At 39.5% G+C, this 17,854-nt stretch overlaps 1 protein-coding gene across 2 annotated transcripts in view; it reads right to left on the bottom strand.

Annotated features, from left to right (window-relative positions):
- Nucleotides 1–1,888: 1,888 nt before the first annotated feature.
- The window catches only part of TTC17 (tetratricopeptide repeat domain 17), a 158,042-nt gene continuing 142,076 nt past the window's right edge, over nt 1,889–17,854 (bottom strand). Inside the window, exons 23-25 of one of the 2 annotated variants that reach the window (XM_007455810.1) lie at nt 5,991–6,110; nt 4,631–4,774; nt 1,889–3,028 (exon numbers count right to left, since the gene is read on the bottom strand). In XM_007455810.1, the coding sequence (XP_007455872.1) occupies nt 2,897–3,028; nt 4,631–4,774; nt 5,991–6,110 (396 nt within the window). In that variant the 3' untranslated portion in view covers nt 1,889–2,896. The remainder of the gene's footprint in view (nt 3,029–4,630; nt 4,775–5,990; nt 6,111–17,854) is intronic. The other variant, XM_007455811.1, reaches the window with a different exon arrangement.

A 17,854-nucleotide genomic window follows, 5' to 3' on the forward strand; every position in this document is an offset into this window, starting at 1 on the left:
GTCTCGCAGGCTCTAGAGTACAGGCTCAGTAGTTGGGGCACATGGGCTTAGTTGCTCTGCGGCATGTGGGATCTTCCTGGACCAGGGATCGAACCCGTGTCCCCTGCATTGGCAGGCAGATTCTTAACCACTGTGCCACCAGGGAAGCCCCTAACCTGCTCATGTTTCATAATCTCTGTTATGTGGATGCTGGTCTTCTTTTAACTACTTGATCATTTTCCGCATTCTTACTTTTCAAATTGCTCTATTATTTCCTGTACATTAGGAATGAATTCTGTTGTTGGGCATGTGGACTCTTTGACCCCATAACACTGGAATTCCCCAGTTCTGTCTTTAAATCTGTGCTCGTCTATATTCTCTCATGTCCTTAGTGATCTCATCCAGTCTCATGGGTTCAAATACTATCCCCATGCCTGTGACATCCAAGTTTATATCTCCAGCATAGATATCCTCTATTAACCCTAATTTATCCAACTGTCTACCCAATATCTTCACATGGTCTGTACAAGACTGAATTCCTTAATCTTCCCCACAAAACTCTTGTCTTCCCATCTGAGTTAATAGCAACTCCCTCCTTCTAATTGCTCAGGTCAAAAACTCCTAGAGTAATCCTGACTCCTGTTAAAACAGGTCAGATCATGTTATTTCTCTGCTTAAAACCAGTGACTTGCAGTGACATATAAAGCCCCACAACAAAAATAAACAAAACACCCAAAAAGCTACACAATCTGGTCCACCTCTCTGGCTTCATCTCCTATTATTCTTCCTCTTGCTTACACCTCTTCAGCCAAAGCGGCCTCCTGTGTTTTGAAACTTTCAGTACGCTTCTGCCTTAGGGCATCTACCTTTGCTGTTCCACAATGCCATGTAAATAGAACCATATAGTACATAGCCTTTGGAGTCTGACTTCTTTCATTTACCATATGGGGGAAAAGGAAAAACTATAGAAAGAACAGATCAGAGGTGGCCAAGGGTTAAGGGTGGTGTTTGACTACAAAGGGGCAGAGTGAGGGAGTCTTTTGGGGGGTGATGATGAAAGTTTTGTACCTTGACTGTTGTGGTGGCTGTATGACTCTATGCATTTGTCAACATTCACAGAACTGTACACTGAAGAATGAATTTCACTGTATGTAAATTTTAAAAAAAGCAAAACAAAATCACAACAACGGTTGCAAGTTTCAGGAAAAACTATGCAACATTGTGGAGAGGTGGGGAAGCAGGAAATACAATCAGACACACACAGGATTCTCAGTGAAAAGAGGTTCACCTTATCCAGCAATGAATGAGCTGCTTCTCAAAATACATCTGATATAAAACTGTTGGAAATTAGCTGGACTCTAGCTGCATAAAAGACAGAAGGAGAGTTGACAGGCATGTCTGATTGCTCACCTGCTTCTAAGAAATTACAGTCGTCTCTGCTAGAACCAAATGCTCCAGGTTTAGTGGCCCAGTATTTGAGGTGTCTGATAATGTTCTAGGAAACCCTGTGTTCAGTGGAGTCCTGTCCCAAAGGGAATGCTCAGTTTCACACTGGTACAACTCTCACCAAAGCTCCATGAAGCTTACTTAGACGAACTTTAGGATCAGTGCTCACCGGAGGGCTGACTTTGTGGTTTAGATTATTCTTCCCTTCCCAGGAAGGTCAATTATCAACTCTGAACATCTGCTGACTGTGCATCTTTCCTGGTCAGATGTATTGTGTTAATGAAGTTCATCAACCATAAAACCTAGTGATGGATTGTTTCTCCCCACACCTTGCTGTGGTGGAAAGAAAGAAAGATAAAGACAACCTAGGACTTGAGAAGATCTGACCCAGAGTTATAGTTAGGCTTCAGAGCTGTCCAAATGAGCCTGGTTCTATAAAGAAGAACCACACCACAGACCTATTCTCATAAACAACTTTTATTTTTGTCCTCAGTATGTGCCCTTGAAGACTCCCAAATGCCTGGAGTTTCTGACTCTCCTTGGACCAGAGGCATAAGCATTGTACGGAACACTCAACCTTGGCTCTTCACTCTCCTGAGGGGCTAAGTCTGAAGGCCTCAGAGAGAGGGAGCTGACACTCATGCCTCATTCCAAGATGGGTAACACAGTGAACAAAGAATTAGTAAAACATAGACTCAGTCTGTAGAGGGCTTCAAATATACATATTCTCTATATATAAACCTGTTATATAGGATTTCAACTTATTGGTTTCCTTGTGATTTGTAATTAAAGTACAAATGATATCGATGTTGTACACTGCTGATTTCCCCTTCTCAGCCCCCCTCCCTCCCCAACATAAATAACATCACAAAGGTCAGGTGATCCTAAGAGTTTTTGTTGTAAATATTTTGTTTTTAAAATCATTTCCCCTTCCTCCCCCGCAAACTACCTGTGAGAGTTTGGATCGGAGCAGCATGGAACGGACAAGGCTGGGGGCAGCATGGAGATCTAGTGGGGAGAGCGTGGAACATTGCTTCTCACTGACTGGCACCAGATGGGCTTCTGCATTTCCACTGACAACAGAGGCTACGACGGGAAGCAGAGAATGTGCAATGCGGTTTCGCCCTCCTCCGAAATGGAGGAGGCTAGCTGGACCACTGAGAAAAGCCCTAAAGGCATCGAGGTTTTGGAGACAGAGCACAGCTCCAGAAATGTCTTGGCTCAGTATTTACACAATATCTTTAGGCTGCATTTTCCTTTTAAGAAATTTATGTTTCTGAGGTTGGCTGGGGGAAAGAAGGAACTTAAAAACCAAAACAAACCAATTCCCACATATGTAAAAGTCCTGTTATATGTCTTACTCAGTTACTGTCATACACATCATTAAAAGCAGATACTGACAATGATTGGTTTCTTATTCCTCTTCTGAAGAGCATGAGAAAAGAGAGACAGGAGAGAAGGGAGGAGTGAGCTAAGGAGAGCGCCGGCCCTTCTTCAGAATTAAGTGACACTGGATGGTCTGGATTCGGTTCTTGGCCGGGACAAACTCGGGCTGCAGCTTCAGTGTAGATTCGTACCACACCAGTGCTTTTTCAAACTCTTCCTGTGAGGGGCAGAGAGACAAAAGTGAGAGGGGTACTACCACCAGACTAAATATATATGGTGACTTCTTTTTCTGTGAAAAGCACATCTGTGGTAGTGATGATCCTGCAGTATTTTCTCAGTGGATCTAAATCTCTGAGGAAAACTCTAAGGTCTGGAGGAAACAACTACCTCCATCCCCAAGGTATGAAATAACAAAGAAAATTATGGCAGAGCCCAAGAACCAGAGGGAAAGGGGAGATCAAGTTTATAGAGGTTTGGACCAACAATAGGAGTAATTGTGGTAGCAACAGTAAGAACCAACATTACTGAGTACCTGCTGCGTGCCAGGCACAGTGTTAGGTGCTTTATGGAATCCCTTCCTTTAATCCTCACAGAAACCTCTAGAACTATGTCTGGCAAAAGCTTATTTTGCATCTGCCTGAATTTTCTACTGTTAACTGGAAAGATGGAAGTCATGTCAGGTATCTCAATTAGACTTGTAAATTCTGAAACAGTTTCTTATTCTCCCTAACACTTGAAGATACGAACACGGTTTGGAAATGATCACTGCCATAGTGAAGGCGTTAATCTTTTACTTAGACTAATACTCTCAAAGAAGAGCCCAAATCTACTGCTTAAATGGCTCCTTCTGGCCAAATGAGAGGCAGAATTCCTCATTCACAGCAGCAAATTTTGCATTTACTGGGGATGAAAATAGATTCTTTAATTTTAAGAAGCAGAGACGGAAATCTGCACATTCAGCAAGACCTACCTGGCCAAAATTATATTTCCTGCCTTTGAAGTCACGGGTAACACATAAAACTTAGAGCCTGAAGCTGCTCATTCTATTAACCTTTACTGAGAGTACCATGGGAAGAGCCCCATGTGGGACCCCAAGCTTTGGATGAAAGTGCATGGCACAATTCTTCTTAAATTCGGCTATGACAGCTTCTGGGGGACCCCTGGGACTTTAAGTTCTGAAATTGGTCCTTGTTCTGAACAAGATGGCTTTGCCATTTTATCTGTAAATGGTATCCCATGAAACTAGTGGCATTCCATCATTCATCAAAGCTTTGGTGAGCACCTACTATGTGCCAAACCCTGTGAAGTGCTAGGAACAGGGAGATGAAGAGGAGTCTCTTTCTAAGGAGCTCCTGGTCTAGGGGGAGAGACTAATACTTGAAACAAAAATTATAAAACAAGGTGAAAGTACAAGAGAAATCTGCACAGGGCATCATGAGTGCAACCGTAGGGACCTAGCCCAACCTTGCAGTAAGAAAGCACGAGAGTGTGTCCGTCCACGTGGAGGGTTAGGTAAGGTTTTCTGGAACAGGTGACGTCTCTAGAAAACTGCAGGTAAATCTGACTCTATTACTGTTAAAAACTTAAGGTGCGGAACTACATAGTTGCAAATACGTGGATGAATTTCCTGTATTATTTTAAAAACTCACAAACGCCTTACCTATAAAATAAACCTTTGGTGGAGAGCTAACAGTTTTAGACGCAAAACTTACAGGACACTGGAGGACACTGACACAGTCAAAGAGGGTTTGAAATCAAAGAAGATGTGCCCGAGAGAAGGTGGCAGAGCTGGTGTGCTCCGCTCACAGGCCAACCTCACCATCGCCACGTAGACGTTGCCCAGTGTGAAGTGGTTCACAGCAAAGTGTGGCGCGATCTCCACTGCCATGGTGGCCACAATGACGGCGTCGTTCCAGAGCTTGGCGTTGTGCAGGATGTTGGCTAGGCTAATGAGGGGTACGTCCTGGGGGAGGAAGGAGAAGGCGAGAAGGGAAGAGCTTTCATTCTCGGCTCTGGTGATCGTAAGTAATGTGGTCAGCGTTTCCCGGTGAATGGCAGAGTCGTGCAACTCAGCGCGGGAGGCTGCCATTTGCTACGCGGCTGTGATAGGGAAGGAGCGCGCCCCAGCCTATCCACGCAGTTCTTCTTTCATTGAGTGAGACTTGCCTCAAAAAACAAACATGTCAGCTGCGTAAAAACCTGCTGAGTGCGCTTGTTGGCTTCCATCCTGGTGCAAGCTCCTGGTCGCGCTGCAGCTTGGTAAGGGAAGTCGGTGGCCCGATGCTCTGCACAGCCCGCACTCTGGGGCATGCCGTCACAGAGCCAAGGGGTTTTCTGCAAGGACTGCCGCACTGCCTGAGGCAGGGGCTGGCAAGCTGTGGCCCACAGGCCAGTCCAGCCTGCTGCCTGCTTTTGTAACTTTTTATTGGACCACACCATTCCCATTCCCTTAGGTATTTCTGTGGCTGTTTTCACGCTATCATGGCAGAACTGAGTGGCTGCAACACAGCCCGTCTGGCCTCAGACCCTAAATTTGTACCACCTGGCCCTTTACAGGAAAAGTTCCCTGACCCCTGATCCAGAGTCTTCACCCTTCCCTATCGCCTAGCAGTACAGAGCACAGAATGATGGGTTGATCAAGTAGCAGTATCATTATCACAAATATTTATTAATATCACAAATATTTATTCCCTTTAAATGTGTTACCTGAGCAACTGCTATCTGTATTGCATTGTTCTACATCACTGGGTTCTTCTATAGGAGATACAGAAGAAACAGAAAAAATGACCCATCTTTGTCCTTGCTGGACACCCACAGAGTGCATGTCATTAATAGGGTCACAGAGGTTTAAGAATTTGCCTGAGATCACACACCTAGTGAGAGGCAGAGCTGCATTTAGAACTCGGCAATGCCTGTGCCTGATATAATGTTTTACAGTGATCTTGAAGCCATTCCCTGATGTTCCATCTTGCTGAGGGTAGGGAAGGCACAATAGTGGGTGTAATTCACAGGCCTGTGGTGGCACAAGTGGGGTCATAAGTTTTTCCGCCCTATCTTAGCCTTTTGCCATTTTCTTATAGGCTGAGCATGAGGAAGGTTGTTGAAACCTCAGAATGAACCACTGTGGGCAAAGGAAAGGACTGAGGGATGGAAATTCACACCTCTTGAGTTGCACTCACCTTCATTTGGTGTGGAGCATAGTGCAGGGCTTGGCGCAGGCAGTCAATCGCCTTCTTTCCTTGGCCTTTCACTCTCCAGTAGAGGGCTGCCATGCTGGAAAGGACCCAGGACGTCTGGTTCTACAAAGGAATGGTCAGCTAAGGCTGATGCTTCTTAAATAACACACTAATTTACCACCAAGATTAAGAACAGTAGCACAAGTAGCACAAGTTAATGACCATTTAACTGAGCACTTACCTGGTCCTGGCGGTCTGCTATACACTCATGTTCATCCTCTTATTAATCCTAATAACGACCCTATAAGCTTGATTCTACCATTACAGTCTTTTTATAGATAAGAAAACTATGATCCAGAGAGGTTAAATATCTTGTCCAAGTCCACTCAATTACTAAGTAGCAGAACTATATTTCATGCCCATGTTCTTCTATATTTAAATTTACTTAGCTTTTTGAACAGGCAATTCATTCACGTTTCAAAAACCAAAACTTATATAAAGTTATACAATGAAAAACCTCCCTGCCATCCTTGTCACTATTATATACAAGTAAATACTATTTTTAGTTTCTTATGTAACCTTCTAGGATTTCTTTATGCTTTATATAAGCAAATATGAATACAGACTTATCTCTCCTGCTTTATAAGCCTATTACTTATATAAGAGATAACATTCATCTGCACTTTGCTTTTTTCACTAAACAGTACACCTTAGAGATCTTTCTACATCAGTGTGCAGAAAGCCTCTTCATTCCTTTGTTATCAGCTGCATAGTATTTCATTGTTTGGAAGTACCATTATTTATTTAACTAGGTCCTTATTAATGAATATTCCTCTCTCCCCCAATTCTTCACTATTAAAAACTATGCTGCAAACATGACTTTGTATAGGTGTAATTTTGCGTCTGTGCAGTGCATCTGTAGGATACATTTCCAGTGTGGACTTGCTGTATCAAGGGGATACACATGTTAGTTTGATAGAAAGCACCACACTGCCTTCCATAGGACGATAGCAATTTAATATCCCACCAGAAATATACACATGTCCCTGTTTCTTTATTGCCTCACCAAGGAGTCTGTTATTAAACCCTGGGATCTTTGATAGGTGAAAATGCGGTTTAAATCTACATATCCCTTCTTATGAATGGAGCTGACCATCCTTTCATGTTTGACAGCCTTTTGTATTTCTTTTCTGTGAACGACCTGTTCTTATGTTGTTCAATTTTTCTGTGAGGTCTTCAGCTTATCTATATGAGAAAGCTCTTTAGGTATAAGGGAGATTAGTCCCTTGCCTGTATATGAATTACAGATACATTCCCCTAGGCTTCTCAAGTCTGCCTTTGGACTTATGGTGCTTTGTGTGATATAAAGGTTTTAATTTCTACATAGTTCATTCAGTTCATTAATCTATTTCTGATGGCTTCTGGATTTTCAGTTAGGAAGGTCTTGTTTACTCCAAGGTTATCAAGAATTTTTACCATGTTTTTTTCCCCAGAACACCTGTAGTTTCATTTTTCACATTTTAACCTTTGATCCACTTAAAATTTAACTTGCTGTAAGGTAGAAGATATGGCTCCAATTTAATTTATTTTTCTAGATGGCTACTAAGTTGTCTCAATAATAGTTAATGAGTAACTCCTCTCTCCCCCACTGTGATGCTACCTTTATCATATACAAAACTTTAGTACTTAATTTAGGTCTAATATTGGGTTAATTTAGGTTTAATTTTGCATTTTCCTGTCTATTTCATTCTGATGGGCGGTCTCTAACTCCCAGCCATTACAGATGAGGCAATCAGAAAACTTACCCTGCTTCCTATCTTCTTTCTGTCTTCCAATCTAATTTTTTGGTAATTTTATCATTTTTCATTGTCAGGGCACATAGCATCTATATTCTGTTCTATCACCCAATTTCCTGCCTTTGTTTTTGTATTGGTTCTACAGTTAAATATAGTCCTTGATCACTGACATTACTTTTGTGCGGCTTCCCTAGTCATCTCCTGGTTGGCTGAAGTTTATCTTCTAGTAGTTTTCTTAAGAAGGGCTGATGGGAACATTATTCTCTGAGATTGTTGTTATGGGCTGAACTGTGTCCCCCCAAATTCATATGCTGAAGTCTCAAATCTCTAGTTCCTCAGATGTAACTATTTAGAAATAAAGTATTGAAAGAGCTGATTAAGTTAAAATGAGGCCATTATTGTGGGGCCCTAATCTAATATAACTGGATTTATGTGAAGGATTTATAGAAGAGGAAGAGATACATCAGGGTCGTGTGTGCAGAGGGATGACGGCGAGAGGTGCCAACAGGGTGGCCAACTGCAAACCAAGGAGCGAGGCCTCAGAGGAAAACAACCCTGCCGGCACCTGGATCCCCGACTTGTAGCCTCCAGAACTCTGAGAAAATAAATTTCTATTGTTTAAGCCACGCCGTCCATAGTATTTTGTTATGGCACCCCTAGCAAACAAATACGATCATATAAGTTCAGAACTTTCTGTCTCTAGCCTTTATGCCTGAAGCACAGCTGGCTGGATATAAAACCATGGCTCATTCTTTCTTTCCTTGAATAATTTGCTGGTATTGCTCCATTGCCTCTTGGTTTGAATGGTGCTGCACAGAAATCTGAAGCTAGCCTGATGTGTTCCTCCTTCTTTATGACTTGATTCTTCTGACTGGCTTCCCAAAAGGATCCTTTTTTTAAGAAAATAAAATTACATTTCTTTAATGCCAATATCTGACACATACTGAAGAACATATTTATATATATACACATACAACAAATATGTAATTATATAAAATATACATGTATGCTGTAAAGCATAAAATAATGAATATTCCAGAAACCGCTACCCTACTAAAGAATGAACCTGCTTCTCCTGTATGTTCTTAACACTATGCCATCCTCTTGTCTTTTCTCCAGAGGCAAATGCTATCCCATTGCTTTTTTTTTTTTTTTTTTGCGGTACGCGGGCCTCTCACTGCTGTGGCCTCTCCCGTTGTGGAGCACAGGCTCCGGACGCGCAGGCTCAGCGGCCATGGCTCACGGGCCCAGCCGCCCCGCGGCATGTGGGATCTTCCCGGACCAGGGCACGAACCCGCGTCCCCTGCATCGGCAGGCGGACTCTCAACCACTGCACCACCAGGGAAGCCCTCCATTGCTCTTTTTAAACACCGTTCTATCACTTACACACACATATTTGCTCCAACAATACAATACTTAGTTTACTTCTTCCTGTGCATTATAAACATGGTGTAAGCAGTCTTCTGGGACTTGGTGTTTTTATTCGGCCCTCTAAGATTCACCCACGTTGCTGTATGTAGTTTCAGTTCATTAAATTTCCTTGCTGCACAATTAAATGTCCATTAAGTGAATATACTATAACGTATTTATACATTTTCTGTAAATGGGAGGGTTTGAGTTATTTCTTGTTTTTTTTCTTTTTTTTAATAAATTTATTTATTTATTTATTCATTTTTGGCTGTGTTGGGTCTTCGTTTCTGTGCGAGGGCTTTTCTCTAGCTGTGGCAAGCGGGGGCCACTCTTCATCGCGGTGCGCGGGCCTCTCACTATCGCGGCCTCTCTTGCTGTGGAGTACAGGCTCCAGACGCGCAGGCTCAGTAGTTGTGGCTCACGGGCCCAGTTGCTCCGCGGCATGTGGGATCCTCCCAGACCAGGACACGAACCCGTGTCCCCTGCATTGGCAGGCAGACTCCCAACCACTGCGCCACCAGGGAAGCCCTATTTCTTGTTTTTAAGTTAGCTTCCCATTGCCAATAGATGTACAAAGAGGTTCTCTAGTCTAGATACCTAGGAGTGGAACTGCTGGGTCAGAGGATGCGCAAATGTCCAACATTAACAAGAGAAAGCCAAATTGCTTCCTAACGGTGTTATGACAAGTTTCAGTGCTATCAGAAATGCTTAAAAGTGCCTCTTACTCTATATGCTAACTCTTGGTATTATCAGTGGGGATAAAACAGCATCTTACTGTAGCCTTTATTTGCATTTCCTGATTATTAGTGAGACTGAGAATTGTTTCTTGTGTTTATTGGTCATACATATCTTTTTTCTGTGAAATGTCTGTTAATATCTTTTACACATTTTTCTATTTTATTATTTATCTTTCTCATCACTTTATTTACATGCTCTGCATATTAATCCTTGTAGGTTAAATGTGTTAAATGAATTTTCTCTCACTCTAGCTACTTTAATTTAAAAAATGTCTCTAATTAACAAATTTTAACCTTTAATGTAGTTGAACTTAATAACGTTCTCTTCTCTAGCTTATGCTTGTATATCTTCTTTACGAAATCTTTTTGTACTTCAAGGCCAGAGAGATCATCTCCCACAGTTTATTTTAATTTTTAAAGTTTTGTTTTTGATATTTGAGTCCTTAATTCACATGGAGTTCATTTTTTGTGTATGATGTGAGGTGAGGATTGAAATTAACTAATTGCCCCAGCAAGCCTTCTGAATAGTCCCCCGTCTCCCCATTGATCTTCCACAGCTCTGTGTACACTAGTCTGTGTACACTAGACTTTCTGGGCTTCCTATTTAGTTCCCCTCATTATTTTTGCTTCTTCCTTGAGCAAGTGGCATAATGTCTTGTAATTTTTCATAAAAGTAAGGCAATTCTCACAACCTATTTTTCTTTTCAAGAGGGTTATGTCTGTTCTTTACCCTTCCATATTAATGTAAAGATCTGCTTTTTAAGTGCCATAAAAAAAACCCTGTTGTTATTTTGATTACAATAGGATTGACTCTATAAATCTAATTGGGGAAAACTGACATGTTTATGGTGTGTGTCTTCTTATCCATGAACATTACATATCTTTGTTTATTTAGGTCTTTTAAAATGTCTTTCAATAAAGTTTGATCACTTTCTGCACCTAAGTCTGACGACGTTTTTGTTAGATTTAGTACTGGGAACTTTATATTTTTGTAACAAAGTAAATACATGTTAAAAATTATGTTTTCTAATATTTATTGCTGCTGTATAGAAATGCAACTTATTTTTATTTATTGACTTTACAGGCAGCCACCTCGATAAAAACATTGTTATTTCTAAATATTTGTCTGTAGATTCTTTTAGGTTTGCTATGTAGATAATCACATCATTTCTGAATAACATTTTTTTTCTTCCTAATACTTATGCCATTACTTTCTTTTTCTTGATTTACTATACTTGTTAGGACTTTTAGTACAATGCTGAAAACAAGTGGTAGTGGTGGGCATTCTTTTTCCTGATTTCAAAGAATTATTTTAAATATTTCCCCCATTAACAATTATCTTTGATGAAGATGTTTTGTTGATTCTTCTCATCAGATTAAGGAAATACTTTTCTATTCTTAATTTGCATTAGGTTTATATCATGAGTGTACTGAATTTTATCAGATGCAATCTACTAAAATGATTTCATAATTTTTCTACTTTAATTTGGTTGATGAAATTTAAGATTTTCCTAAAGTTAGACTGTTTAGATTTGTATTTCTGGGATAAACCCAACTGGTCAAGGTGCCTCTTTTTTATATATATATATATATATATAAAACTAAAATAAGATATAAAAAATTCAAAATTACAGCTGTAGATTTCAACGTACCTCTCAATAATTGACAGAAGTAGACAAAACAAATCGGTAAATATAAAGAATATATAGAGAGTATTATCAACCAACTTGACTTAAATGACATTTCTAGAACAGTCTAACAACAGCAGAAGATGCATTCTTTTCTGGTGCTTATGGAACATTTATCAAGACAGATCATATTCTGGGGCATAAAACAAGTCTGAATAAGTTTAAAATAATTCAAATCATACAAAGTATACTGATTTACCACAGTGTAATTAAATTAGAAATCAATTAAAGCAAGACATCTGGAAAATACCCAATAGTTTGAAACCACATAACACACCTCTAAATAATTTATGGGTCAAAGAGGAGATTAGAAGGAAAATTATAAATCATTTTAAACTGAATGAAAATGAAAATATGACAAATAAAACATGTGATATGCAGCTGACACAGAATTTAGAGCGAACTTTTAGCACTAAACCCCTACATTAGAAAAGCAAGGGATCAGATTAGTAACCTAAACTTAGATACTGAGAAACTAAAAAACAAACAAACAAAAAACTTGTCAAATTAAATTCTAAGCAAGCAGAATACAGGAGGTAACAAAGATAAGAGCAGACACCAATGAAAGAGAAAACAGAAAAACAATAGAGAAAAATCAATGGATCCAAAAACTCATTCTTTGGGAAGCTCAATAAAAACTGATAAAACTTTTATTAGTCAATGTGACTGGGGAAAAAAAGAGAAAAGATACAAAGTCCCAAGATAAGAATTGAGAAGGTACATTACTACAAATCCTACAGATATTAATGGAATGATAAGTGACTATTATGAACAACTTTGTGCCAATAAATTCAATGACTTAGATAAACTAGACAAATTAAAGACACAACTAACAAAGCTCACTCAAGAAGAAAGACAGGGCTTCCCTGGTGGTGCAGTGGTTGAGAGTTCGCCTGCCAATGCAGGGGACACAGGTTTGTGCCCCAGTCCGGGAAGATCCCACATGCCGCAGAGCGGCTGGGCCTGTGAGCCATGGCCGCTGAGCCTGCGCGTCCGGAGCCTGTGCTCCGCAACGGGAGAGGCCACAACAGTGAGAGACCCGCGTACCGCAAAAAAAAAAAAAAAAAGAAAGAAAATTTGAATACTCTCATTAAAGAATTTGAGTTTATAGTTAAAAATCTCTCACAAAGAAAACTCGCTGTTCAGATGGCCTCAAAGGTGAATTTTCTATCAAACATTAAAGGAAGATATAATACCAATCCTCTACAATCTTTTCCAGAAAAATAAGGGTAGGGAACACTTCCCAACACATTACACACAGTCATTATTACCCTGATACCAAAACTAGACAAAATATTACAAGAAAATCACAGACTAATATACTTATGAATATAAATTCAGACAGACTGAATGGCTTATCAAAGTTAGAGAAAGGTGTGTGTGTTGGTTTGTCAATTTCTCTCGTTAAATCAATCATTTTCTGCTTTATGTATTTTGAGGTTATTTTTATTGCATATGTATAAGGTTAGAAGCAGTATATATTGTTTTTCTGGTGAATTAAAGCTTTATCATTATGTGCTCATTCTCTCTGACCCTAATAATTTTTTCTGCTTTGAAATATATATTTCCAGGTATTAATATAACTATAGCTACTTCCTTTTGATAGTATATTCCTTTTTGATTAGTATTTTCCCATTAACATTTCTACTGTGCTTTAGGTATGACTTAAAAACATGTAGCTCCTTTAAAAAGTTTCCAATTTGACATTACTGTGACTGTCATATTACAGATCTGTATAAAGACTGTTTATCATATTGGTTTCTTTTTATGCTGATTCTTGAATACATTTTTTCCTCTTTTTTTTTTTTTTTTTGGTGCCCTTTCTTGGATTGATTTTCTTTTCTTTTTTGGATTGTTTTTTTTTGGTCCTCCTGTTCTTACTTCATTATTTTACCCTCAGAGGTTTGGGAGTTGCACATTTTTTTTAAAGGTTACCCTTAAATCTCTACTTAATATTTAACGTAACAAAGTCCAAGTAATATATTAACTCACTCCTCCTGAACACTAAAAGGGCATTTGAATACCTTAACTCTGATCATCCCACTTTCAAATGTACATTTCTCCAGTATTTCAGTTTAGCCACTCCTGAGACTGAACCAGAAAGAGATAGAAAACATAAACAGACCAATCACAAGCACTGAAATTAAGACTTCCAACAAACAAAAGCCTAGGACCAGATGTCTTCACAGGCAAATTCTATCAAACACTTAGAGAAGAGCTAACAACTATCCTTCTCAAACTCTTCCAAAATATAGCAGAGGGAGGAACACTCCCAAACTCATTCTACGAGGCCACCATCACCCTGATACCAAAAGCAGACAAAGATGTCACAAAAAAAGAAAACTACAGGCCAATATCACTGATGAACACAAATGCAAAAATCCTCAACAAAATACTAGCAGACAGAATCCAACAGCACATTAAAAGGATCATACACCATGCTCAAGTGGGATTTATCCCAGGGATGCAAGGATTCTTCAATGTATGCAAATCAATCAATGTGATACACCATATTAACAAACTGAAATATAAAAACCATATGATCATCTCAAGAGATGCAGAAAAAGCTTTTGACAAAATTCAACACCCATTTATGATAAAAACTCTCCAGAAAGTAGGCATAGAGGGAACTTACCTCAACATAATAAAAGCCATATGTGACAAACCCACAGCCAACAAGGTTCTCAATGGTGAAAAACGGAAACCATTTCCTCTAAGATCAGGAAAAACACAAGGTTGTCCACTCTCACCACTATTATTCAACACAGTCTTGGAAGTTTTAGCCACAGCAATGAGAGAAGAAAAAGAAATAAAAGTAATCCAAATTGGAAAAGAAGTAAAAGTGTCACTGTTTGCAGATGACATGATACTATACATAGAGAATCCTAAAGATGCTACCAGAAAACTCCTAGAGCTAATCAATGAATTTGGTAAAGTTGCAGGATACAAAATTAATGCACAGAAATCTCTTGCATTCCTATACTCGAATGATGAAAAATCTGAAAGAGAAATTAAGGAAACACTCCCATTTACCACTGCAACAAAAAGAATAAAATACCTAGGAATAAACCTACCTAAGGAGACAAAAGACCTGTATGCAAACTGTAAGACACTGATGAAAGAAATTAAAGATGATACAAACAGATGGAGAGATATACCATGTCCTTGGATTGGAAGAATCAATACTGTGAAAATGACTATACTACCCAAAGCAATCTACAGATTCAGTGCAATCCTATCAAACTTTCAATGGCATTTTTCCCAGAACTACAACAAAAAATTTCACCATTTGTAAGGAAACACAAAAGACCCCGAATAGCCAAAGCAATCTTGAGAAAGAAAAACGGAGCTAGAGGAATCAGGCTCCTGGACTTCAGACTATACTACAAAGCCACAGTAATCAAGACAGTATGGTACTGGCACAAAAACAGAAATACAGATCAATGGAACAGTACAGAAAGCCCAGAGAAAATCCCACGCACATATGGTCACCCTATATTAGATAAAGGAGGCAAGAATATACAATGGAGAAAAGACAGCCTCTCAATAAGTGGTGCTGGGAAAACTGGACAGCTACATGTAAAAAAAACGAAATTAGAACACTTCCTAACACCACACACAAAAATAAACCCAAAATGGATTAAAGACCTAAATATAAGGCCAGACACTAGAGGAAAACATAGGCAGAACACTCTATGACGTACATCATAGCAAGATCTTTTTTGACCCACCTCCTAGAGAAATGGAAATAAAAATAAACAAATGGGACCTAATGAAGCTTAAAAGCTTTTGCACAGAAAAGGAAACCATAAAGAAGACAAAAAGACAACCCTCAGAATGGGAGAAAATATTTGCAAATGAAGTAACAAAGGATTAATCTCCAAAATTTACAAGCAGCTCATGCAGCTCAATATCAAACAGAAAAACAACCCAATCCAAAAACGGGCAGAAGATCTAAACAGACATTTCTCCAAAGAAGATATACAGATTGACAACAAGCAAATGAAAGGATGCTCAACATCACTAACCATTAGAGAAATGCAAATCAAAACTACAATGAGGTATCATCTCACACCAGTCAGAATGGCCATCATCAAAAAACCTACAAACAATAATGCTGCAGAGGGTGTGGAGAAAAGAGAACCCTCTTGCACTGTTGATTGGAATGTAAATTGATACAGCCACTATGGAGAACAGTATGGAGGTTCCTTAAAAACTAAAAATAGAACTACCATACAACACAGCGATCCCACTACTGGGCATATACCCTGAGAAAACCATAATTCAAGGAGAGTCATGTACCACAGTGTTCACTGCAGCTCTATTTACAGTAGCCAGGACATGGAAGCAACCTAAGTGTCCATCGACAGATGAATGGATAAAGAAGATGTGGCACATATATACAATGGAATATAACTCAGGCATAAAAGGAAACGAAATTGAGTTATTTGTAGTGAGGTGGATGGACCTAGAGTCTGTCATACAGAGTGAAGTAAGTCAGAAAGAGAAAAACAAATACCATATGCTAACACATATATATGGAATCTAAAAAAAAAAAAAAAAGGTTCTGAAGAACCTAGGGGCAGGACAGGAATAAAGCCACAGACGTATAGAATGGACTGGAGGACACGGGGAGGGGGAAGGGTAAGCTGGGACAAAGTGAGAGAGTGGCAAGAACATATATACACTACCAAATGTAAAATAGATAGCTAGTGGGAAGCAGCCACATAGCATAGGGAGATCAGCTTGGTGCTTTGTGACCCCCTGGGGGGGTGAGATAGGGAGGGTGGGAGGGAGACACAAGAGGGGGGAGATATGGGAATATATGTATATGTATAGCTGATACACTTTGTTATAAAGCACAAACTAACACACCATTGTAAAGCAATTATACTCCAATAAAGATGTTAAAAAAATAAAACATTAACAATAAATAAATTTTAAAAACCCACAAATTGTTTTCTACAGACAGAGTTCATTTGGGTTTGTATACCTGTATAATTTTATTTGCTTAGTGAATCTTCCCTTGTCTCAGACAATCCTTCTCTAGCTATCATATAGAAAAGTTCCTTTGGGATGGGGCTCTTGGTCAACTTTTTCCAGTTCTTTATCTTTAAGTGCCTTTATTCTTCCCTCCTTGTAGGGTGCACAATTCTAGCGGGCCCAGTATACTTCCAAAACTGTCATCTGGCTTAGATAGCTGCTATGAGAAACAGGCTGTCATTTGAGTCATCTCTTCTCTATGGGTGATCTGTCCTTTCTGTCCCCACGAGGGCAGAGATCTAGGTCTAAATTTTTTTCACTGATTTATGTCAAGCACCTGAAAAATATTTGGTACAATACTTTGCTCCATATTTGTTGAATGAATGAATAAATGAATGAATGGCTGCTGTCATATTTCTTAAGCTATTTTCTCTCAGATGCAAATCCAAAATTCTATAATCTGCTTTGTGATACTGTGGCTGGGACTCTGCAAACCACATTTCTCCTTTGCTAGCTGGCTTCTTGTTAGGTTCTGCAAACATATGTGCTAGGGGATTGGAAGGTAAAAGGGAAAGGGACTTTTTCTGCCAGTTTGAATGCTGCTCCCGTCACTGTCATTCTGGCAACAGCACTTTGTGGGCAGAACTCTGGTCTCCAGCTTCTTCCAGCACTCCCAGACCCAGGAGCCAGCCCATGCTCCCTCCTCAGAAGCAGGAAGTCTAGCTCGCTCAGAGCCCTCTCCCGTGGACTCCAGATCTTGAAAATCTCAAATGCTTACCTTCTCATTCCTTACAATTAATATCTCTGGTTTACCTGTTTCCTTTTCCCTTTTTCAGCCCTCCACCACAAGGTACTGTCATGCCTCAGAGATACTGCGGGTTCAGTTACAGACTACCACAATAAAGGGAATATTGCAATAAAGCGAGTCACACCAACTTTTTGGTTTCCCAGTGCATATAAAAGTTGTGTTTACACTATACTGTAGTCTGTCAAGTGTGCAATAATAGCATTATGTCTTAAAAACAATGTACATATCTTAATTAAAAATACTTTCTTGCTAAAAAATGCTAACAATCACCTGAGTCTTCAGTGAGTGGCAGTAGTAACGTCAAAGATCACTGGCTACAGAATCACCGTAACACAAATAATAATAATGAAAAAGTTCGAAATATTGTGAGAATTACCAAAATGTGACACAAAGAGATGAAGTGAGCAAATACTACTGGAAAAAAGGTGCCAACAGACTTCCTCAA

The sequence above is a fragment of the Lipotes vexillifer genome, unplaced genomic scaffold, assembly GCF_000442215.2.
Source record: "Lipotes vexillifer unplaced genomic scaffold, Lipotes_vexillifer_v1.1 scaffold977, whole genome shotgun sequence".
NCBI lineage: Eukaryota > Metazoa > Chordata > Mammalia > Artiodactyla > Lipotidae > Lipotes > Lipotes vexillifer.